The 23,588-nt window shown below is 53.3% G+C and overlaps 1 protein-coding gene across 1 annotated transcript in view; it reads right to left on the bottom strand.

The window, feature by feature from the left end:
* Window positions 1-3,764: 3,764 nt before the first annotated feature.
* Window positions 3,765-23,588, bottom strand: part of SMARCC1 (SWI/SNF related, matrix associated, actin dependent regulator of chromatin subfamily c member 1) — a 55,589-nt gene continuing 35,765 nt past the window's right edge. Inside the window, exons 22-27 of the mRNA XM_027703573.1 lie at window positions 23,183-23,297; window positions 21,947-22,101; window positions 17,831-17,965; window positions 13,272-13,530; window positions 7,013-7,186; window positions 3,765-5,462 (exon numbers count right to left, since the gene is read on the bottom strand). Of these exons, the coding sequence (XP_027559374.1) occupies window positions 5,377-5,462; window positions 7,013-7,186; window positions 13,272-13,530; window positions 17,831-17,965; window positions 21,947-22,101; window positions 23,183-23,297 (924 nt within the window). The 3' untranslated portion in view covers window positions 3,765-5,376. The remainder of the gene's footprint in view (window positions 5,463-7,012; window positions 7,187-13,271; window positions 13,531-17,830; window positions 17,966-21,946; window positions 22,102-23,182; window positions 23,298-23,588) is intronic.

The raw sequence follows: 23,588 nt of genomic DNA, 5'->3' as shown, positions 1-23,588 counted from the left end.
TGCATCCCAAGGGTGTCCCAGGAATGAAGCACTGCATCCCAAGGGTGGAGCACTGTGTCCCCAGGACCAACAGCTGCATCCCGAGGGCAGAGCACTGTGTCCCAAGGACGGAGCACTGCATCCAAGGACACACCACAGCACCTGCCAGCTGCATCCAACACCTTTCGTGTCTGTGAATGTGCCCAGCCTGCACAGGGGTGACAAATAAAACTGTCACAGACCGGGATAAGTCACCCTGAGCACCAGCACCATTCCCACACCTTCCTCCTTCCCAGCTGGAGAAGCTGGTTTAGTACTTGTGATTTTGCCAAGAGGGCACTAAAGGCCCTTCAGAAAAGCTTTTTATCTTTGGGGTTTTGCTTTCATTACTGCTGGAAATCCGGGTGAATCAAAGCAGCTGTTTCACAGTCAGGACAAGGAGCGAAGACACCGCGTTATCCCACTGAAATGAAGGAGAAGGGCTCGGGAAGGGTGGAGGAGCTGAGCCCCGGCGTGCCCGGAGCAGGGAACACACCCCTCATCCCTCCCACCACGGGTCAGGGGTGCTCAATCACCCCCAAGGCTCTGGCTCTGGGATATCTGGAGGAGGGAACCCAAAACTGGAGCAGCAGAGAGAACCAGACCTGCAGGTCACCCAAATCCACTCCAAGTATCCTCCGAGGGCTGCGCCGGCTCCGGATCAGCGGGAGCACAACGTCCTGTGCCCAGTGCTGGGAGGGAGCGGTGGAACGGATCCTGGAGGGATCTGGTGGCTCTCCCAGCAGCACAGGGACGAGTGCTCAGCCAGGAGCTGTCCCTCAGGTCCCACTGGGCTGATCCTGCCCCGGGGAAGTGGCCGCTCCAGGTCTTTGTCGGCCGGATCAGCCACACGGAGCCGGATGGGCAACGTCAGTCCTGGCACGTGGGGACCACCGGTCCCATCCCAGTGCTGGACTCCCGGGAACACGCCTGGAAGGCTCCTGGCTTTGAGGGACACCAGGTTGTTTTTATCCCACCGCAACCTGGAAGGACAGAAAATGAGGGATTTGGGGGGAAAAAAATTCCCAACGATCACCTGTTGGTTTCCCGTCGCAGCCTCCGGGAGACGTCCCGAGGGCTCCCGGGGCTGCTGGAAGGGGTCGCTGTGCCCTGACCCCGGCAGCGTCCCGGGGTGCCACTGAAAGGGGAGATTCCCAGCAGGGCAGCACAGGCGGCCGGGCAGGAGCCGGAGCAGACAAAGAGCGACTGTTCCTGGAGGGAGCCGGGAAGGGCCGGGAAGGGCCTGGAAGGGACGGCCCCGGCACGGCCCAGCCCTTGGCAGGTCACCCAGAGCCACCCTGTCACCTCCTGTCTGGGGCACGTCCCTTCCTACGGGATTTGGGGGGATTATCCAGGGGATGGGCGCCGGGGTCAGCCTCGTACTCGGTCCTATAAAACCTCCCAAGGGAGAAAAGGAGCTTCCAGCCTTCCAAATCCTTTGGAATTTTCTCGTGAGAAAGGCACAGGGAGGAAAGGACAGCGCAGGGGGACAACGTGCCTGCACACACTGGGACACCCCCCACCCTCTGTGTGACCCGAGGGGCATTTGTGGCTTTAAATCAGCCAGAAAAGCACAACCCGCAGCTTTCTGGGCCCCCCGGGACTGCAGGAGGGTTGGTGAGTTATTGGGATGTGGGAAGCAGAGGTGCCAGTGCTGGTTCCTGTTCCTGCTGGTTCCCATTCCCACCCTGCTGCCTCATCCCTGCGGAGCTGAGGAAAGAAACCCCCACGGATCATTCTCCATATCCAGCAGTGTCTGATCACTGGGATGAAGATGCAAACCCTTCCCAGCCGTGTGTGTTAGTGGGAGGGACAGGGAATTTTCTGGAGCAGGCAGAAGGGCTCATCCCAGGCAGGTAATTCCCTTTATCCTGATGACACCTTGGATTCAAATGACCCCACTGCAGTTCTGGAGCAGACACTGAGCCACTTTGGAGCCCTGTCCTAAACCCACCTTCAAGTCGATGTATCCATGCCAAAAAGCTGTGAACAGGAAGGAATTCACTCCCTAACCCACTCTGAGCTCCAGCAGCGACCCCAGCCCTCATCCCATTCCCAGCCCAACTGTGGGGATCCCAACGCCCACAGCAGGGTCAGAATTCCAGAATGGTTTGAGTGGGAAGGGACCTTAAAGCTCAACCAGTGCCACCCCCTGCCATGGGCAGGGACACCTTCCACTGGCCCAGGTTGCTCCCAGCCCCATCCAACCTGGCCTGGGACACTTCCAGGGATCCAGGGGCAGCCACAGCTTCTCTGGGAAATCCATTCCAGCCCCTCCCCACCCTCACAGCCTTCCCAATATGCCATCTATCCCTGCCCTCTGGCAGTGGGAAGCCATTCCCTGTGTCCTGTCCCTCCATCCCTTGTCCCCAGTCCCTCTCCAGTCTCCTGGAGCCCCTTCAGGCCCTGCAAGGGGCTCTCAGCTCTCCCTGGAGCCTTCTCTTCTCCAGGGGAACCCCCCCAGCTCTCCCAGCCTGGCTCCAGAGCAGAGGGGCTCCAGCCCTGGGAGCAGCTCCGGGGCCTCCTCTGGACTCTCTCCAGCAGCTCCACGTCCTCCTGCTGCTGTTCCCAGGGCTGGAGCAGCTCTGCAGGGGGGTCTCAGCTGAGGGGGCAGAGGGGCAGAATCCCCCCCTGCCCTGCTGAGGGATCAGCCCAGGGCACAGGGAAGGTTCTGTGCTGGGGCAGGTCCAGCCTCTCACCAGCATTCCTGAAACTGGTTTCCCAAAGCTCCTCCAAAGCTCTGCTCCCTCACTCCCAGCACTGCCCAGCCCAGTTCAGCCTCAGCAGCTGCTGTGACCACAAAGCTTTGGAGGCTGTAAATAGAAAAAACTGTTCAAAAACTGTCATTGTGATTTACCACGTTCTGTGCATCCCTCAGGAAAAAGGTCTTCAGGATGAGAGGAGGGAAAATAACCATTGCTGGCCCTGCCACGGGTGAGATGGGTGAGATCCCAAGGCACAAGCCTTGCTGGAATGCAAAGATCCAAGAGCTCCTTCCCTCTCTCCTTGCCCTGTGTGGGAGCAGCACTGAGGAGCCCATTGAGGGAACGTTCAGCAGGAGACCCCAGGCCATCCAAGGAGGAATTCCCAGTAGGGGATGGGGCTTTCGTGGGGTGTCCTGGACCCAGGGGTTTTCCTTCTCAGGGAACTGGGGACTGTGGGCATTATGGGATCCTGGAAAGTGGTGCTGCTTCTTCCAAGGGAAAGGCTCTCCCTGGGTGAAGCAGCAGGAATGGCTGGAATATAATCCAGTTTAATCAAAAAGCAAAACCCTCCTGGCAGCTCCAGAGCCCGGTGGGAGAGGAGGGAAGAGCATCAGAATGAACCCATTAGAGGAGTGGGTGGAGGAGCAGTGGGACCCCTCCAGGTCAGGGAGCCCAACCCTCTCCCATTCCAACCTGCCACTTCAGAGCTCTCCTTTCAAGTGTGATCCAAGCGGGAGCAGGAGCCGGAGCCAGTGGGGAAGCAGGAATCAAACAGCCACGATCCTGCCGGGCCTGGGCTGCTGCTGCACCTCATCTGCATTCATCAGGCTCTGAAAACCTGGAGCAGCCTTTCCAAGGCAGCAATTCCGAGTGTGTGAAGAGCCTTCCCTTCCCTGCGTGGCTTCGGTGTCCCCTCCAAGCTCAGGCTTTGTGGTTGTTTCGCTGCAGTTCCGACTCAGCCCCAAAACAGCCCCGGATCCCCCCAATTCCCAGCTCGTCCTGCACACAAAGGCAAAAGGAGACTCCACAAACTCCACCAGCTTTGTACAAAAACCGCTTTTTTTTGCTTTTATTTCACAAAATTGGGTGGCTGCTGCAGGAATCAAACGGGCCCTATACAGAGATCAGGTGAAAAAGTCGGCACAAGGATTATTTATACAGAAACAAAACAGTGTCCGGGATCCAGGTCCTCGGCAGGATCAGCACTAGGACAGTAAAAAATAGTCTCCCCCTGGATCCGTGGTATTGATCACGCTAAAAACAACCTGAGGTTACTCTAAACTGGACTAAGGGCTGCCCCAGGAATCCCATGCTCACCCAAAGACCCTGGAGGGGAAGGAAGCCTTGGAATGGGAGGGGGAGGCGGGCGGGCCCCGCTCCCTGCGAGGCACCGCGGGGTCTGTGCTGGGAGCACCCGGCAAATCCTTTCTTGTTAAGTGGTGGAAGCGGTTCTGGAGGCTCCAGAATTTTTGGGAGCCTCCCTCCAGCCCATCCTCACACCCCCTCACAGGGCCAAAAGCCACCCTTCCAATCCAGGAGCAGCCTCAGGAACCCCAAACCCTCCCGGGGGCGGGATGAGGGCGGAGAACCCGAACCACGGGCAGAGAAGGATTTTTTGCAGGATTTTTCTCCCGAGTTTTGGCAGCCTGGAGGTCTCAGCAGGCGCTCCCAGATCTGCCAGGTGAGGCTGTTCCCTCCCCAGCCTCCAGCCCCGTGGGAGGTGACCCCAGCTGGCCCCAGCTCCGCTGCCCGCCCCGGCTGCCCGCAGGAGGTAGTTCTGGCATTCCCATCCCAGCCATCCCAACCCAATCCCAAATTCTAGCACTTCTTCGCTACCTACTTTATCTTTTTTTTTTTTCCTGTTTTCTTCATTTTAAAAAGTACAAAGTATATGCTCCAAAAAGGGGGACTAAAAATGGGGGTTTATTCCTCAGTTGGCTACGGCACCGAACTACTCAGAGGGAAGGTCCAACTACCACCTCCAAAGGCAAAGGAAAGGTAAAAACTGGAGCAAGAAAACTCCTACCATTGAGTGGTTTTATTCCAATTGATTCACTCCTGGCTTCATTGACATGGATCAATATTTCCTGTAATAAGTTAGTGGGGCAGCCCCGGCCGTCAGGACCAGCCATCCCGAGGGAACACGGCTGCCATTCCTGCCCCTCTGTGCTCCTGATCTGCTCCAAGCACTGGTTTGGCATCTCAGCTTGGTGCTTTGCTCTACCCAGAGACCCCAAAACACTAAATCACCCCAGAGTGGGCTCGTGCCACGTCCTAAAGCTCAGCTCAGCTCCTGCCCCCACCCTAAAACCTGCATTATTTTACCCTTCCCGGGAGAAGCCAAAGCTCAAAGCACCAAGAGGAAGGAAACCAGCGTGGAGCTCTGCAAGGCAAGCAGGCCAAAGGGAAAAGGACTTCCCACCAGCAACATGGAGGCACTCCTGGCATCCCTGATCTCCAGCTCTCCCAAGGGAATGCCAAGTCCTGCCGGGTTCCGAGCGGTGGGGAGGGGGAACGACGCGTGTGTAAATCACACCCACACGACGACGGGGAGAGGAGGTGAAACCCCCCCCGGGGACAGAAGGGAGCTGAGGAATTCCTTTTTGGTCACCACTGTGTTGCTGTGGAAGTTCCTTCCCTCTTCCTTGGCTGCTTAGGGAGCGGCTGAGGCCGGGGGGGCTCCGGCCGGAGGGGGGGTCACTCCTTCCGCGGGCGGCGGGGGCTGCGCTGGGGGGGGATCTGCAACAGAGCACAGGACACACCGTGAGCGGGACACAGGGGGGGCTGCACGGGGGGCAGGGACCCCACAGCCCCGCCCTGGGGTCTCCATGCCCCGGAGACACGGCTGTCCCACGGGAATTCTGGCAGCCAGGACTGTGCCGGGAACGACTCCCACCCTGCGGGGTCACTGCAGCCCCACTGCACCCTCAGGGTGCTTTTCCACCACGTGGAGTCTGTGAAAGAGGGAAAAATTCCCCTGTTTCCACAGACAAGGTGCCAGGGATGCAGCTCAGCAGCTGGCAAAGTTCAGGCCAGGCAACTTCCAGGGTTGGAATTGGAATCTCTCCCCTCCCAGCTCTGCCCTCGGGCCCGAGCTGCGGCTCCTTCCTGGTCCAAATAGAGGGAAGAGCAGATTTTACACAGAGCCTGCACTCCCCTCTGAAGGGTGGATGTAGGTTAAAAAGCAGAGGAATCCAGGGATGCAGCGAGAGGAGGGAAGAAAGCAGGGATAGGAAAGGGCAGCTTTGTGCCCAGAGAGGAGACACTAATGGAACATGACTGACTTGTTTAGTAGGGGAGAAAAAAAGGAGAAATTAAGATAAGGGAAGAGAGCAAACAGGAATATAACCTGACATGAGATATTCCCAGTGGTAGAGGCTCAGGAAAAAGGAAGGAAAACTAAGTAAAGCTGGAGGAGGAGAAGAATTAGAGCAAAAATAGCATCAGCTGGAGTATTTCCCACCAGGGCTGGTGAACACCAGTGAGTCACAGCTCCTGCAGCTCCAGCCAAAACGAGACGGGCTTTTCCCAGTGACTTTTTGGGAGAGTGATCCCAATTTCCTGCTCCTCTGGGGACAGTCACACTGAGTGTTTCTGGGGTGCAGATTCCTGTCCTGAGGCAGAGCAGCAGCTGAGCCCAGGGGGGAATTAATAATGGCCAATTTATTGAGGGATCCCCGACTGAGAATTCCTCAGTAATTCCTCCCTGTGCCAGCTTGTCTTTTGCCTTCTGGCTTTGGCCACATTCTCACACTCACTCAAACAACACCCACACTGGGGCTCCTGACTCAGCTGCTTTTTTGGCTGCCATAAATCAACTTCATTTTTGGAGGTGTAGGTTTTACACTGGGAATGTTCCTTGCATGGTTTATCTTCTGCCTCCTCCTAATCAGGACTTCCCTGTTCCAACTTCAGGGTGCCGAGTTTTCAGCAAGGAATTATTGAACTGGTTTCTATTCTGATATCTTTGATATTTGAGGATTTATGGTGAATTCCTGACTCTCCACTGAGCCAGGAGAGGTTTTTGATCATCACCACTGAGCCTCAGTATCATTATAAATAAAAGAAGGGATGTCATAAATAAAATAAAGGACAATGGAGTGTGTTTGGATGCCCAGAGGGGAGAGGAGCACTTAAAGCTTCAAGCACATCCCTGGCACCCGTCAGGGCTGGCAGCGCGCACAGATCCCGCCATTCCCACAGGAAATACAGGGGTTTCCACTGAAAACCAGAGACAGAGGAGCCACAGCAGGAGCATCCCGGGGGTGTTGTGCTGGGGTTTCACTCACACATGCCGTTGGGAGCTGCCAGGGGCACCCGAGGTCCGATGAGGTTCCCGGCCATGGGAGCCATCCCGGGTGGGGGGGCCCCTCCGGCTGGGTGGATGTTGGCTGACACACTTGGCATCATCCGGCCTGGCATGGGCTGCCCGGGGAGCATCGACCCTGGCCCTGGCATCTGACCTGGGAGGGGAGGGAAGAGACACGATGGTGAGACTGTGGGAGTGGTGGGAAGGGGAAAACCGGAGCGAGGGGCGGCTCCAAACCCCCAGGAAATGCCTCTTGGACCCCAAAGGCAACACAATCCCCCCCAGCAAGGGCCACGGGGCACTGGGCATCTCCTGGGAACACTGGCACAAGTGGAAGTAACACAGTCAAACCCCCCACCAAAAGGCCCCAGATGGAATCCAAACAATGGGACACAAACAGCCCGGGATAACCAGGCACCAAAGGAGCACCCGGTGGGAAGGAGCAGCCATGAAGCCTCACGGACTGATTGAATGGGAAACTGAAATCATGCTGTTAGAAATTGGGCTGCATGGGAATTTCTACCATTATCCCCCTGTTCTGCTGTGAGGGAAGGTTCCAACACTCCTGCTCCCAAACCAGCTTTCTGTTCCAGCTGCACAAGGAACTGCTGGAATCACCCGGCCTTGAACACCTCCAACAGCTGGGAGTGATGCCTTAAAACCTCATTTGAGAGATGATTTTGCATAATCCAGTTACATTTCCTTTTACACACTCCCGTGCAGGGGCAGCACTTTGGTTGGAAAGTGGCAATTGGACTAAACTGGGATTAAACACGGGGGAATTCCTGCCACCACATATCCAACCAAACTGGGATTGAACACGGGGGAATTCCTGCCACCACCACAGCAAAACCAAAGTCCTGTTTCTACAGACATTTTTTTTCTTTTCTATTTTAGAGAGTAACTGCTCCAAGACAGTGGCTCAAGCAGAAAATGTGGAAGTGTGACCTACATAGGGGGGAGAGCTTAGAACAGCAGCCGCAGGAAGAGATAAAGGCAAAAGGTTCAATAAAACGAGATTTAAGAGACTAAAAAAAAAACCCTTTCCACATTAGAGACCAGGGAGGTTCCTATCGCTCCAAAGGATTCCACTGCTACCAAACTGCAGCTCCACATTCCAGGGAAACGGATGAGGAACCACTTTTAAAGGCTCTCCAAGGTATTTATCTCTATCAAACGAGCCTCTCCCTCTATTAAATCAGCTCCTCGAGGGGCACTGGAGTGATAAACAGCTTTAGGGGTTGTCTCACTGGAGCAGTGATGCACAGGGCTTGGAGCTGATCCAAAGCCTCCTGCACACCTCTCCCTGCTCCCCCCTCCCAGGGAAAGCCTGCAGGCACAGCCAGTGCCCCCTGAAGGCAGACGGGATTCGGGGGCAGGATTTGGAAGGGACGTGCCTGGCTGACATCCCCTGGCTGACATCCCGCTCTCCCACCACTCAGGGAGCTGCTTCCCAGCCCTGGGCAGGCAGGAGCAGACAGCAGCTCCAGGGAATGCCTGCTGGCTCCCTGCAAAGCCCAAGGTGTGCTCCTTCCCACCGGGAACACGGCTCACAAGAGCTGGGAATCACGGAGTCCCAGATGGGCTCGGGGTGGAAGGGACCTTAAAGCTCATCCTGCTGCACCCCCTGCCACGGGCAGTGACATTCCAGGAGGGAATCCATCCATCCTTCCCTCCACCCTCCCTGGGCAGGGAGGGTGAATAATTAGGCCCAGGGATGGGGGGAGGCAGGGAGTGGGACTAACTGAGCCCAGGGACTCACTGGGAGCCCCAGCTCATTTATTCACTATTTTAGTCTGTAGATATTATAACATACAAAACATGTACTATTTTTATTTACCATTCCAGCCCAAAACACCAGATCTGGCCTATTCCTGCCCCTCTTGCCCCGGCAGGTTTTCACAGAGCAAAACTACACCAGCAGAACCCAAGGTGGTGCCAACGTTTGTGTGTCACCAGCCACCCTCACACCTCCAAAGCCACAGCTACACACAGGTTACAACGCTGTGGATCAGCTGCAATCCCATCCACCACATGGACAACTTGGATTTCCCTTCATCCCACTGCTCCTGCACCTCTCCAGCCTGCGAGCTCTGCACGCAGAGAAGACACGAGCAGGGATTTCTTCCCCTCTGCCATCTCCAAATGCCATCTCAGCTCCTCTCCTCCCCCTGTTCCCCACCATCTCCTCAGCTCTCGTCAATCACTCTAAGGACATGGGACGTGGCGCTCTGTTCACGGTCTGCTGCACCCACAGCCTCTCTGCCTGGCACTTATTGAGGTCACAAACCTGTTTGAAAACATCAGGGAGGACCAAGGTAGAGCCTGGAGTGAGACCAGGCAGCTGAGCAGGAAGCTGTGCAGGTATTTCCATGCCAGCCTGCCCTGGGGGCTCCTCAGTCACTGCTCAGCTGCTGGGGGGGTTCTGAACGGGGCATTTCTTCTCCCAGAGCTGCTGCACACACCAAAGGGAAGCAGCTCATCCACGCCTCCAGGCACAACTTTATCCCTGAAGGAGGAACAACACTGTGGGATTCACCACTGAGGTCTCTGAACTGGCCACGTTGTGACTGGGGAGAGGGTGAGACCTTGGGGAAAGAAATGGCTCCTTCTTCTTCCAAAAGCTGCACACCAAGGAATTCCTCCCTGTGAGGGTGGGCAGGCCCTGGAGTGGATTTTGCCCAGAGAAGCTGTGGCTGCCCCACCCCTGGAAGTGTCTGGACAGGGCTTGGAGCAACCTGGGATGGTGGAAGGTGTCCCTGCCCGTGGCATGGGGTGGGACTGGATGGGTTTTAAGGTCCCAACCCCAACAATTCTGGGATTCTGTGATCTCCTCACACCCTCCACATTTTGGCACCTCCACCAAGGCTGCAGGAGCCCCATGGGCAGACCCACAGTGAGGGAACTCACAGGTGTGGGGTCAACGAGGTGAAGTTCCCCAGTTTGTTCCAAAGGATCCCAAATCAACAACTGAGCAGCAGAAGTTGCTCCTGATCTGTGTATGCACAGGTCTGTCAGGAGAATATGGGACTGTTAATGCTCCAAGACTCACAAGTGCAATAAATACACCACAACACCACAACTGCCCTAGAAATGTCAGAGGAGGGAAACTGTGCAGAACACAGGAGTAGTTCTGTGGGATTTCCCACAGATTCAACATGACCAACACGATGAGATAAAAGATTATTTTTTAATGTATATATGGGGGGGTGTACATGAAGTGCTACTGCTGAGAGTGCCAGTGTGGCAGTGAGATTTCTGGAGATGCCTCCATGGAACAAACATTTCCAGAGAGATTTGCCCTGTGAGGATGAAGAGTTCACAGAATCCCAGAATTGCTGAGGTTGGAAAAACCCTCCCAGCCCATGGATCCCCCCTGTGCCCCATCCCCACCTTGTCCCCAGCCCAGAGCACTGAGTGCCACGGCCAGGCCTTCCTGGGACACCTCCAGGGCTGGGCACTCCAAACCTCCCTGGGCAGCCCCTGCCAAGGCCTGACCACCCTTTCCAGGGAGAAACTCCTCCTGATGTCCAACCTGACCCTCCCCTGGCACAGCCTGAGACTTTTCTCAAGGGAAGCCAAACTCTGGGCATCTTGACCTGCCCGAACAGAAAAGTGGGTCCCTGTGAGTGAGGATTTCCAGGATCTCCAGGATCCCCAGGGTACAACTCACACTCCCAGGACTGGCTCAGGGTTTAGGTGCTGAACCTGAGGAAATGGTGGACTTGGCCATTTCCCCTCCCTGCCCTCAAGTTACACCAACTCCACTCTGCAGCCAAAGAGCTTCGGCACCCCTGGACCTCCCAAGCATTCCCAACAAACTTCCACTGAAGAACTCAAGGAAACAAGACTCTCTTGCTCTCTAGGCAAGATCAGCTGGGATGTGGCTGCAGACACAGAGGGGTTTGCTTTGAACTCTGAAAGGGCCTCAAATTCTTCCCTTCACCAAAGTATCAAACAGAAAACTGTCAGGCCAGGTGGAGGGGGGACAGTCCTACCCCTGGAGGTGTCTGGGATGAGACAGCACCAGAGGCTTCACTGCTGTGGGAGCCAGGAGTGCTGAGCCTCATCCATCACTCTGCTGCCCTCCATCAGGGGAGGTGCTGGTGGAAAAGTCAATCTATCGACCAGCTTTAATGAAATGTGAGGCAGAGAGGCACCGACTAATTAACACAGGCCCCCACCCCCTGCCACGCTCTGAGAGGGAGCACTGGGGCTGCAGAGCCTGGGTGGGGCTGCAGTAATAAGGTGTGATGTGAGCCAGGGATGTGAATGCATTAGAAACACAGTTTTCCTGGTCCCCCAGTGGATACAACAATGCATTTCATCCTGTTCCACCTCCAGGCTCAGCAGCAGCGTGTCAGTGAGAGCTGTGCATGACAGGCCACCATTCCCCCCTTAAATCTGTTCTCAATTTCCCCTTTTCCCATTCCACAGGTTATTTCTTCCCTCCGCTGCCACGTGAGCAGCCCTGGGGTTGTCACTACACCCCACAGCAGACACACAGAGGTGTGATATTACTGGAATCTAAACCAGACCGTATTTCAGCACATCCCAGTTCAGCCTCAGCAATAACCAAACCAGCTCCAAGCAGTCTCAGCATTTTCTGTCCACAACAAAGTCAGGAACTCACCAACCCTTAAAACCAGAGTGAACTGGAGCATTTCCATCACAAGACAACTCTCACCGTCCTGCCCAATTAGCCCAATTAACATCACAACATCTGCTGAGTGACTCCAGTTTTCCTGCTGTGCAGACCCAGCTGGATCAGGTGCCTCCCATGTTCCCGGTCACCTGCACATCCTGCTGTTTTCCTGTGCCCTTCTGCTCCTTCCCAAACCAAACCCTTCACACAGGGCTTTTCCCAAGAGGAAAACTCAACCTCCTGCAGCTTCCTGTTGCCATGTCCTATTTTGTGATACCCCAAACTCTTCAGCTTCTCCAGAGGATCCCTGAGGCTGGAAAAGCCCTCCCAGCCCATGGATCCCCCCTGTGCCCCATGCCCACCTTGTCCCCCAGCCCAGAGCACTGAGTGCCACGGCCAGGCCTTCCTGGGACACCTCCAGGGCTGGGCACTCCAAACCTCCCTGGGCAGCCCCTGCCAATGTTTATCACCCTTTCTGTGAAGAAATTCCTCATAAAAGGAGGAATAGCAGCAGCCTAGGCGAATTCTTCCCCAAGATTTTTGGCTAACAACCACTGGGATCTTGTCCCAGAGCAGTGGTTGGTCAGGCAGCTGAGGACTGACAACAGCTCTTCTCCCTGGCTGTGCCCCACTCACACAACCAGCTCACCATGTGCCAGACACTGTCAGCTGATTTTAAACTACCATTGCAACAACATCACCACCTGACCCCTCCACCTTCTGGAATCAGGAGTATCTCCCCCTCTGGAGACACCCAACCCCCATGAGGACAATTCCCTTGCCACGGGATCCAACTGGTCCTGCTCCAAGCAGGAGGCTGGATCAGAGACTTCCAGGTGACCCCTGACAAACACTGTCCTGTGACTCCCAGCTGGCACCAAACACATCCAAGGAGGACACAGGAACCTGTCACAGTTGGGTGCCCTGCAAAGGAAGTTCCTTAAGGAGCTTCCTGCCTCTGCTTCTTGTTCCAGACCTTAATTTTTTTCCATGGCTTGGTGTGCCACGAACTGGAAAATTTGAGGAATGATTGTTTTTGAAGGAGCACCTCTGCTCAGATCACCGGGTATAAAACAAGTCTAAGGAAACAGAAACAACCTAAAATAGTCTGAAGTGATATTTAGGGGTTGCTCTATCTTTTTACTTTACTTTAGAGCCTGACTGTGTCCAGGCACTGGAACTTCCAGCCCTGCTGGACAATCTGCTCCAGGGCTGACGACCCTCACAGGGAAACCAAGTGTTTTCCTGCGGCTGGATGGCATTTTCCATGTTTTAGTTTGTGCCCATTGCCCCCCACTCCGTCACTGGGCACTGCTGGGGAGAGCCTGGGGCTACTTTTGGGAAGAGGAGAAGAGGTTTCCATAAGAAACCTCCTCCCCAAACTGCATCCACACCTCTGGAACGGGGGTAAAACCTCCAAAACGAAGGTGAGAACGAGCACAGCTCCCCTTTCCAGCCCACTGCCTGTGTCTGACAGCAGCACCACTGCAACCCAGCCACACAGACCACCCACCACACCTGGCAGCACCCCTCCCTCCGGGCTCAGATCCCAGACAGTGATTAAGTGCAGGAATTCCCTCCCCGCAGCTCTTACCTGGCTGGGGTGGGTGAGGAGGTGGCATCTGGTGGTGCATCATGGGGTACGGCGGGGGCTGCTGGTGGGGCAGCAGCCCTGGGTGTGCCCCAGCCCCCAGGGGGTTCATGCCAGGCCCGCTGGGGTGCTGGTGGGGCTGCTGGGGGTTCTGGCTGTGCTGCTGCTCCATCTGCTGCCGGGCCCTGAGCTCCGCGTACTTGAGCTGCTCCATGTGGAAGTTCTGCCTCTCCGTCAGCAGCTGCTGCCTCTGCTGCTCCAGCTGCACCAGGGACAGGGGGAAAGGCAAAGGGAGGCTGAGAATGGAGATCTCAACATGTTTGTGCAAGACACAAAACAGCTCGGGCTGGAAGGGACCGTGGAGTTCATCTCGTTCCAACCCACACCAAAATCAAAACCAGCATCAGTGACAATCCTATGGATACTTGCAGCTGGTTTGGGTGAAGGCTCCAGACCATTTTCCAGCTGGAACAGAGGAACTCACCTTGTTTTGTCCTAAAATCTCCTGGTTATTGTTACTACAACTACAGTTACTACTGTTACTACAACACAACTGGTTCCTCAGTGAGCACCACAGAGAATTCAGCCTCAACACAGCTCTAGGAGAAACTGGGGGGGGTTTTCTCTCAATCTTCTGCATGTTGGAATGAGGGAGAACAGGAAATTCAAGAGATTTTCTAGGTGAGACCAAAGCAGAACGTGTGTGCAACAGCAGGAGCTCAGGGATTCCAGGCAGGACCCCCCTCCACACCTTCAAGTGTAGGAAGTGGACATTGTGACAGCTGAGCAGCAGTGATTGGCATCATTAAGAGTATTACCTAAAAAACCTCAGGTCATTTAGGCCAATTGACATAAAATAGGCTACTCTGATTAATTTTGAAGCCACAGAGAGTAAGTAAGCCCTGAGCAACCTGCTCTGGTGGAAGGTGCCCCTGCCCAAGGGGTGGAACTGGATGAGCCTGAAGATCCTCCCACCCCAAACCAGTGTGGGATTCCACAAAAATACAGAAAAGCCACAGAAAATATTTCTTGCTGTTGAGCATTTGTGTGCTGGCTTGGTGTCCTGGCTCTGGCAGTGTGTGATATGTGACTTATTTAACAACTACTAACACATTCCTGCATCAGTCCCCTTCGGAACCCGCCCCGCGTGACTCGTTTACAAATATTTCATGAGCATTTGAAGGTATATCCATAATCCAGCTGGAAAGCAGGTTGCCAAGGAGACCCTCACCTAGCACAAGTTCTCCAAGAATCCCCAGGCTCCCCCAACACTTTGTGCTGGGCCTGGCTGCTGCCAAGGCAGGGCTGGGAAGGGAAGGAGCTCCACAGAGCCGGCATTGAGCAGCCCCAGATGGGCCGAGCCTCATGAATAAAACATGCCCTGGCTGGGGGCTCCCGGGCTGCCTGCAGGGTGACAATGGCATTATTCATGCTGCCATGCCTCCTTTCTCCTCGGCCACTCTCAGGGTTGGTGGGGAAGAACTCGATAAAACCACCCCACCGGAGTAATGGGGCGTAATGGGGCGTGTGGGGAAACATTCCAGAGGTGTCCAGCAGCTCCCAGAGGAATTACTGCAAATGACCCCAAACAAAGGCTCAGGCAAGAGGTTTTTTATTCCTTTCATACCTTTCTGAATCCCTGCTTTGCTCTCTTTGTGGAACCCCATCCTGCTACAGTCTTTACAAGGATGCCCAAACAGCATCCAGTGCCTGAAAATCCACCTTGTAGTAAAGAAAACCAGGGAAAACTTCCTTTCTACACGTTCCCTACGCTCAGGAGGAGGAAAAACAGAGGGTGAGAGGAAAATAAGGCACATAAACACACGTTATAACACGAGCTGGGCTTAAAACTGAGCCGAGTTTGAATAGCTGGTTCTGTACCAGGTTCTGCCACCAGCTCAGACGTGGATTTGTGGGCACAGCCCCCAGTTGTACCCCCAGAGTGGCACTAAAACCACTGGCAGGAACACATTTTCCAGGGGGAACTCCCTCAGTAATTTGCATTTGCTCTCCCATCTCTCCCAGCTCAGCCATTCCTGCAGCAGGAATGAGGCAGGGGTGACACTGGGCACCCTAAAGATCCGTGTGTGCCACCCTAAAGATCCATGTGTGCCACCCTAAAGATCCGTGTGTGCCACCTGCCACAGTCATGGAATGGTTGGGATTGGAAGGGACACCTGGAGATCATCCAACCCCCTGCCAAGGCAGGGTCACCTGGAGCAGGTGACACAGGGACGTGTCCAGGTGGGATTGGGATGTCTCCAGAGAGGAGACTCCACACCCTCCGTGGGCAGCTGTTCCAGGCTCTCCACCCTCGTGGAGAGAAGTTCTGCCTCAGGTTGAGGTGGAACTTGCTGTGGTTTGGTTTGTGGCCATTGGTCCTCATCCTGTCCCTGGGCACCTGAGCAGAGTGTGGGACCATCCTGACAGCCCTTGGGGATATTTGTGTGGATTGATGGATCCCCTCTCAGTTTTCTCTCCTCCAGACTAACCAGGCCCAGCTCCTGCAGTCTCTGCTCATCAGGGGGATGCTCCAGACCCCAAATCATCTCTGTGGTCTCCTCTGGAGCCTCTAGGGAGCAGGGAGTAGAATCTCCCCACACAACCCCATTCAGGAAATCAGCCAAAACTTTAGGTAGATATTTATGAATATTACACTTGACAATCCTCCAATGTGCAACAGGAGGAATTTCTCCCTGGAAAGGGTGGTCAGGCCCTGGCAGGGGCTGCCCAGGGAGGTTTGGAGTGCCCATCCCTGGAGGTGTCCCAGGAAGGCCTGGCCGTGGCACTCAGTGCTCTGGGCTGGGGGACAAGGTGGGGATGGGGCACAGGGGGGATCCATGGGCTGGGAGGGCTTTTCCACCCAAAATGATTCTGGGATCCCTCCCTGAACAGACCCAGCAAAGCTCTCACGTGCCATTAGAAATTCTGGGTCAGCAAAGCTCCCCCACCAGGCCCCTGGTTTCACACAACCAGAGCTGGCAGCACTGACATTACCGAGTTAAACACTGAATAAATGTGTTTTGCCTTAAATTTAACACCCTCCAGAGCAGCACTGATTCCTGTCAACACTCACAGTCCCTGCACCTTCCCTGCAGGAAAAGCCAGGGCAGCAATAACGACACATTCACAGTGTGCAGCGGCACTAAAGAGGTTTTTTTGCTTTAATTATTCCCCTAAATATCCACAATGACAGGTGAAAAGACCGACTGCAACCACCAGGAAGCCGAGGGGAAAATCTGTATGCACATTTCTAAAAAGGAAAATGTCACACGCCTCAGAATGGAGAAAAACACCCCCTGTCACTAATGGAATATATCCCCCAAAGAAAGGAACCCGCAGGGAACCTTTCCCAAAGAGTTGGGGCCGTTTCCTGAGCTGCCAATCAGCAGCAAACATGGACAGGAACGGGGGAGGACGGGGAGCAATCCTGAAACTCCTGCTGACATCCTGCTCCAAGAGGAGACCACAGCTTGCCAAACTCTATCAGGGAACTCTGGATTGGGCACTGGGAAGAGGTTCTTCATGGAGAGGGTGGTTGGGACCCAGGGATGTGGTCATGGCACCAGCCTGGCAGAATCCAAGGGGTGTCTGGGTGAGGCCCTTGGTCACATGGTTTAGTTTTGGGAGGTGAGGAGTTGGACTCCAACCTGAGATAGTCTGTGATTCCAATAATGCCAGATGAGGGTGTAAATTCCATTAAATTCACACAGACGAGCAAGTGTGGAAATTCCTGGAATTATGAATCAACATTTTCAACCCACCTACAGGAACTGGCTTCTGACAAGAAGGAGGCAGCTACACAACACGAGAAATGGATTAAAAGTGATCACTCTGATAAAAATGAAGTTTTGAGTCATCTGTTAAGTAGCTGGAGAGGAATCACTTCCCTGAAAGCCTCTTGCTCTGTATCTGACACAAACCCTCACAACTGCTGAGCAATCCAGCACTGACAGCCCAGACAGCACCTCTTCCATGTCCTGACCTTGCTGCTTCCTTCCCTTCTCCTGGAGCTGCTGCTGCCCTCCCACCTCAGCCAAACCCATCATCATCATCACAGACTGAAGCTGTTACTCCTGAGCACACCTGCTTCCCCCTCCACATCCCACTTCCAGGGCTTTCCCAAGGGCTGCTGAGAATGCCCCCAAAAAACCTGAACTTTGCTGCTGGAACCAAGTCTGGGCTGGGCCTGGGAGGAAAGGCAGAGCTGCTCCCTTCCCTTGGGAAAGGAAAGTTTCCACCCACTTCACTCTTTGCAGGGAAAAGCTGCTCTGATGTGGGACAGAACCCACGTGCAAAGGCCACAGAAAGGCTCCACCCCACACCCCTGCCTGGAGCAGGGATTAGGAAGCACATCCCTGACACCACCAGTGTGTGCTCATGGCAAAGAGAAAGTCCTGGATAAAGGAGGACACGGCTCAAAAGCCACTCTGGGAGGCAACTGTGGATTTTACCTGCAGGAGAAGGACACCCAAGGGTGAGGAAGAGCTGGAATGCCTGGGCTCCCAGCTGCTGGCACACACGGATCTCTGCAGGGCTGTTCAGTCCCCAAACCCACTTACTGCCTCCTTCTCCCGGTCCATGATGGTCTCCAGCTCCTCAAAGTGGCGCAGTTTGATCTCCAGCTTCTTCATCTGGGTTTCCACCAGAAGGGCCACCAGGGACTTGATCTTCCTCTCCTCCACGGCCGCCAGGTGCTGGGGGAGAACACAGGGTTGGGTTGGGGAATGTGGGCAGAGGGAAGTGTTCCAAGGGAAGGAACAGTCCAGCCCTGCCTGCATCCAGCTCTGCCCATCCCTGCACAGAAGGCAGGGAATCAGATTATCAATCTTACACTGGGAACTGGAGGGTTATTAAGCTTTTACTGGAATAAATAGGTGTTAAGGTTCAACACAAGAGGTGTTGGGGATGCTCAGAGCAATCCAGCTCTGCCTCAGAGCCTTCCCAGCACTTCCAGTGGGAATGGGAATGAGGGAGATGGGTCTGTTCCACGGGTCATCCATAAAGCTCCCACAAAACACTCACAGGAGGCTGTTCCCTGGAACAGCCCCCAAAACACGGAGAGGACTCTGGCATGTCTTGGCCACTAAAACAGCTTTTCCTCAGGTTAAAGGCAAATTGATTCTTTGCAAGGGTTTAGCTTTATCCCATTTATATATGCACACTTAGACATAAATAATTCAGGAGATCTATATGTGTCTATATATTTATGAGACAGCCCATAAAAGTGCTTCACATTCTCAGAGTGTGAGAAGTGTGTTAATGATGCCTTCCACCGGTTTTTGGTAAAAACCTCTCGTTCAGAATGAAAATTCCCTGCAAATCCCCCCATCCTGTGCTGCTTGGGGGTTCTGCAGTCACAGATGTTTCCATGCAGTGTCCCAGCCAAGCCTCACTGACATCCAAGGGCTGAGGGGAAGGAGGACTGGGCTGGCAGAAGGCAGAGGTGAGGGCTGAGGGGAAGAAGGAAAAAAGAAAAAGCTGGATTTTATCCAGCCCAAGCTGCAAACAGACTCATATTTACTGAGCTGGGCCCCAAACTGGCTCAGAACTGTGAGAAAACACCAAGTTGGAGGAAAGCAGCATTAAAAAACTCCCTGTAATCCTAATTATAAAGAGAATTTCTCCATATTGTTGTGTCATGTGACACATCTGTGACCCACCAGCAACAAAGCAAGGCTTCAGGGAAGCTGGATAATAAACATTCACACTCTCACTAAGGTGAATTTTCAGTCAGCTTGAGAGATTCAGGGTGATCCCAAGCTCATCCAACACCACATCCCTGTGAAATTCAAGCAGCTGTTCAGCTAAACACTGACCAAAGTGCTGCACACACTTGAAATAATGAAAAAATGCTGGCAGGGCTAGAGAATTTAATGTAAATAACACTGTTCAGTGAAATAAACTCCTTTGTATGAAAATTCAGAGTGAGAGGAGCCCTTTGGTTGGTGCAGAGTCTCCTGCCTTGTTTCACGTGTGCAATTTTAACAGTGAAACCAGATTAACATCAAATCAGCAAAGCACACAATCAGGTAAAGGACAGGTCTCAAGACACACATTAGAAAGGAAATGACAATGGAGTTTTTCCTGGAGAGGCCCAGGGAGGCTGTTCCTCAGCCTGGCATCACCCAGGGCCCCACGTGGGCACAGAGCACAAGGAAAAATCAGTAACACAAAATCAATTGGGATTTAAATTAAAAACCCAGCGCTGCTCCAGCCTTGAGTCATCACTGAGCAATGACCTTAAAGGGCTTTTCCAACCTAAATGATTCTGTAAAACAGAATCCCACACTGGTTTGGGTTGGAAGGACTTCAGGAACCATCCAGTCCCCCTGCCATGGGCAGGGACACCTCCCACCAGCCCAGGTTGCTCCAACCTGGCCTTGGACACTTCCAGGGATCCAGGGGCAGCCACAGCTTCTCTGGGCAACCTGTGCCAGGGCCTCCCCACCCTCCCAGCCAGGAATCCCTTCCCAATATCCCACCCAACCCTGCTCTCTGGGAGTTTGAAGCCATTCCCCTGTGTCCTGTCCCTCCATCCCCAGTCCCTCCCCAGCTCTCCTGGAGCCCCTTTGCCTCAGTGGCTCCCAGGCAAGGGCTGCTCAGTGCCAGCTCCCCCAGGACAGGAGTTCAGGGCAGTCATGGGATCAGGGCTGTGCAGGAGGTCAGACTGGGACCAGACCAGTCCTTTGGGCAGTGGAAGGGATGGATCAGGAGCTCAGCAGGGGTTCTGCAGCTCAGCCCCAGCTGGAGCAGAGCTCAGAGCAGCAGAGGACATGATCCAGCAGGGGATACTTCGGGACTAGAAAGGAAAAACCAGCTTACACTGGGTTAGGAATCTTGAGAGGAAAATGAGGAAAAGGGACTTTAATTCTAATATGGTTTGTTCAGAAGCCAGACCCTGTAAAAACACCCTTTAAATTGTTGCTCTGTATGTAACACAGTCTCACCCCTGAACACACACACCCATCATCTCTCAAACAGCACAACTTCTGGGTGAAGCCACTGATCCCAAAAGACAAAAACCCCAAACGAACAAAAAAACCCACCTCAAGATCCTGCCTCTAACCCGTTTCTCCTCAGAAGCCAACTGCAATACTCCTCTGACACAAAATCCCAAGGAAAACACCTTTGTAACAGCTTTTCACGTTGACCAGGACTAGAGTTTATGAGGAAGAATTTAATTACTCCCTCAGACAAGACACAGATCACCAAAAGCTTCATTATTGTCTGGGTTTTTAAGCTGAGTGGAAAGAGAAATCCCTGCTGGACCCGAATTCTCCTCTGAAGTGTCAACATCCTAATTACAACCCATTATTTCCTGTAATGCAAAGCTAAAATTCTCCCCAACCATTATTATTACCATAATGAAAACTGCCACCAGCCAGGTCCCTGCTCCCTCCAGAGCTCGTTAGCACCAGGGAGGGAAGCAGGAGCTCAGCTTTATTTTCTGCCATAAAACAGACATTAAATTTCATGGCTCCTTATATATGAGCAGGTTTTTTTCCAACTTGGCTGAGAATTTCTGTGAGTTTGATGAACTGCAAGCTCCTCTCAGGTTCAGGTGACGCAAGAGGGAGCCAGTCTGGGCTCTGCACTTCACCCAAACACTGAACTTCAGGCTCACCTGGAATCTGGGATTTCAATGGACACGAAGTTTGCTGAAACCTGGGATTTTAGAACCTGTTTTGGAAGGTAACAACTAAAAGATTCTCAATGTCCCGGGTTCAAAAGGAGGGACTGTGTCCTGACATCACCCACCATCCTCAGTCTGGGGGATGCAGGTGGGGGCAAAAGTCTAAAGTTTGAAGAGTCAAAGGTCAGAGTGCAAAAGTCAGTACAACACACACCTCATTATATCCCTTGTTATGTCCTGGAAACCCCTCAGGAATACACACCAGCCATGCTCTGCTCTGGGTGTCTATAAAGTAGGTGGACATGGAACATGGCACCGAAGCCAAGAGCAATTAAAACCCTCAACTAAAACTTGAATCCACAGAAATTGGTAAAGAGAAAACGGATTTTGAAAAAAAAAAGATATTCTGGGAGAAATGAGAGCAGTGTGGCTCCTGCAAAAAGGAAAGGAGAGACAATGTGCAATCAGTAATTACAGGGTGAAGAAAAGCTGTCAGATGGGACCCTCATTCAAACACAGCTCATTAGAGACCACAGACAAACACAAGTTTAGGGAGAGAAAGACAAGGAGGTGCTTTTAACAGACCTCTTAACAAGGAATCAAATCATTAAGTTGTCTGTAAAAACTGCAGTGCCAGAACTGAACAGCACCCTGTGTTCACAGAGCCCAAGGACAGGGTTTGTGTGCAGCCCCCGAGCAGCAGGAAGGGCAGGAGAAGGTTTTCTCACCAGACCAACACCCTCAGCATCACAGCCAGACCTGCCCAGCAGAGAAAAGCCACTCCAAGAAATGACAAACACATTTTGGGGCTGTTTCTTAGGGATGTTCATCGACTTTTAACCATAAAAGCAGCTGCTTAAATTAGAATTGTCTGTTCTCTCACGCAGGGGTTCAAGCAGAAGGAAAGAAGGCAGCACTTGTGCTCCTTTGAGGTGTCGGGGATTAGGATGTGAACTCAGCTCTGGAACAAAGAGCCACTTCAGGCAGGGATTGATTTTAGGGAGCTGGAAGCCCAGGCAGGGAGTGCTGGGCCAGAACCAACCTTGGCTTTGGTGGCAGCAGAGGCCAAGGCAGCAGCTGCAGCTGTGGCGACGTTTCCTTCCGAGATCTCGTGCTCCACTTTCTTCTTCCCGGCCTCGCTCTCTTTGTCTTTGCTGCCATCAACGTTCTCCTTGTTCTCCTCTGCCTCCTTCTCCTCTGCAACACATTCCCCGAGCTGTTTGTGTGCTGCCCTGGCCTGCAGCACCTCAGGGTGGGGAGGGCTCTCACACTGATGAGCCCCACTAATGAGCTCATCCCCCCGTGCCATCCCTGCTCCCACCCAAACGCTGACAGGGACCCACACCTGAGAGGACCTGACCCAACAAATGGGACACCTTTAAATGCTTTCCATTCCCATCCCCTCAGCCCATCACCTGCCATCAGCTTCCTCTCATCGTTTCCAAATCAACTCCACCATCACATCAAATCCAAATGCTCCCTGTTCTACCTGGGCTAAAAAACTGGATCTAAGTGGCAGGAAAAGACAATAAATTAATTCCCACCCCTGGAGTGTCCCAGGCCAGGTTGGACGGGGCTTGGAGCAACCTGGGCTAGTGGAAGATGTCCTTGCCCATGGCAGGGGGTGGCACTGGATGGGCTTTAAGGTCCCTTCCAGCCCAAATCGTTCCAGGATTCCATGAGGCACAAGGGAAACATGTTAAAAATAAACAAGAAGGGTTTACGTAGAAAACAACATTACTCCTCAGCCTGTGAAAACCATCTGCATCACTTCACAGAGAAACTGAGCTAAAATATTCACTTTTAAGGGTAGAAGTGAACAGAGAATCATGGAATGGTTTGGGTTGGAAAAGACCTTAAGGCTCACCCCATTCCACCTCCCTGCCATGGGCAGGGACACCTTCCACTATCCCAGGTTGTTCCAAGCCCCGTCCAACCTGGCCTTGAACAATTCCAGCAGTTCCACTTCTCTGCATCCAAAATGGTCAAATGTTGTGGAATATGGGCAAAAATAATTTCTGTGCCCTCCAGGCACTTTGTTACTGCAAGTCCCTCTCTCAGTCCCTGCACAGAAAGCTCAGCTGAGCTCTACAGTGAGCTCAAGGAAGGATTTAGAGCCCGAGTTTGCAGCGAAATTAAACCAGGCTCAGTTCCACTGAAGCATGAAACAGCCTGATGGGCACGAGGAAATATTTCCAGTTGGGTTTATGGTCTGTCCCAGCACTTGGGGAAGGCTGGTAAATCCAGCACAGCTCGAGGAGCAGCTGGGAACTGTTACCTGACTTGGGCTCTGCAGCCACTTCTCCCTCCGGCTCTTTTTCTGCATTTCTCTCGTTTTCTCCTTCTGGAACTTTCTCTGCTTCCTCAGTTTCAGTCTCTGCTTTGTTTTCCACCTAAATGGGATGAAAGATTGGTTGGAGAATGTCAGACAGAGAAGACATTCCCTGTTAACCTCGTTTACAGTTTTCAAATTAATTCATTACCATTAAGGAAGAGATTAAATTGCAAAGGTTGGCTGCTGCTTAAGCCAAGTTTGACAAACATAACCCAAATCTGAATAAAAGTAAATGCCAAACTGGGCAGAGTCTGTCAGGTTTGGTGACCCAGGCCAACCTGGGCTACCCTGCAGGTACAAGACATCTCCCATTCCTTAAAAATCATCTCCCATTCCTTAAAAATCATCT

This window comes from Neopelma chrysocephalum, unplaced genomic scaffold (assembly GCF_003984885.1).
Source record: "Neopelma chrysocephalum unplaced genomic scaffold, ASM398488v2 Primary Assembly neopelma1_243, whole genome shotgun sequence".
In the NCBI taxonomy this organism is placed as follows: domain Eukaryota; kingdom Metazoa; phylum Chordata; class Aves; order Passeriformes; family Pipridae; genus Neopelma; species Neopelma chrysocephalum.
This window is presented reverse-complemented; position numbering and strand designations above follow the sequence as displayed.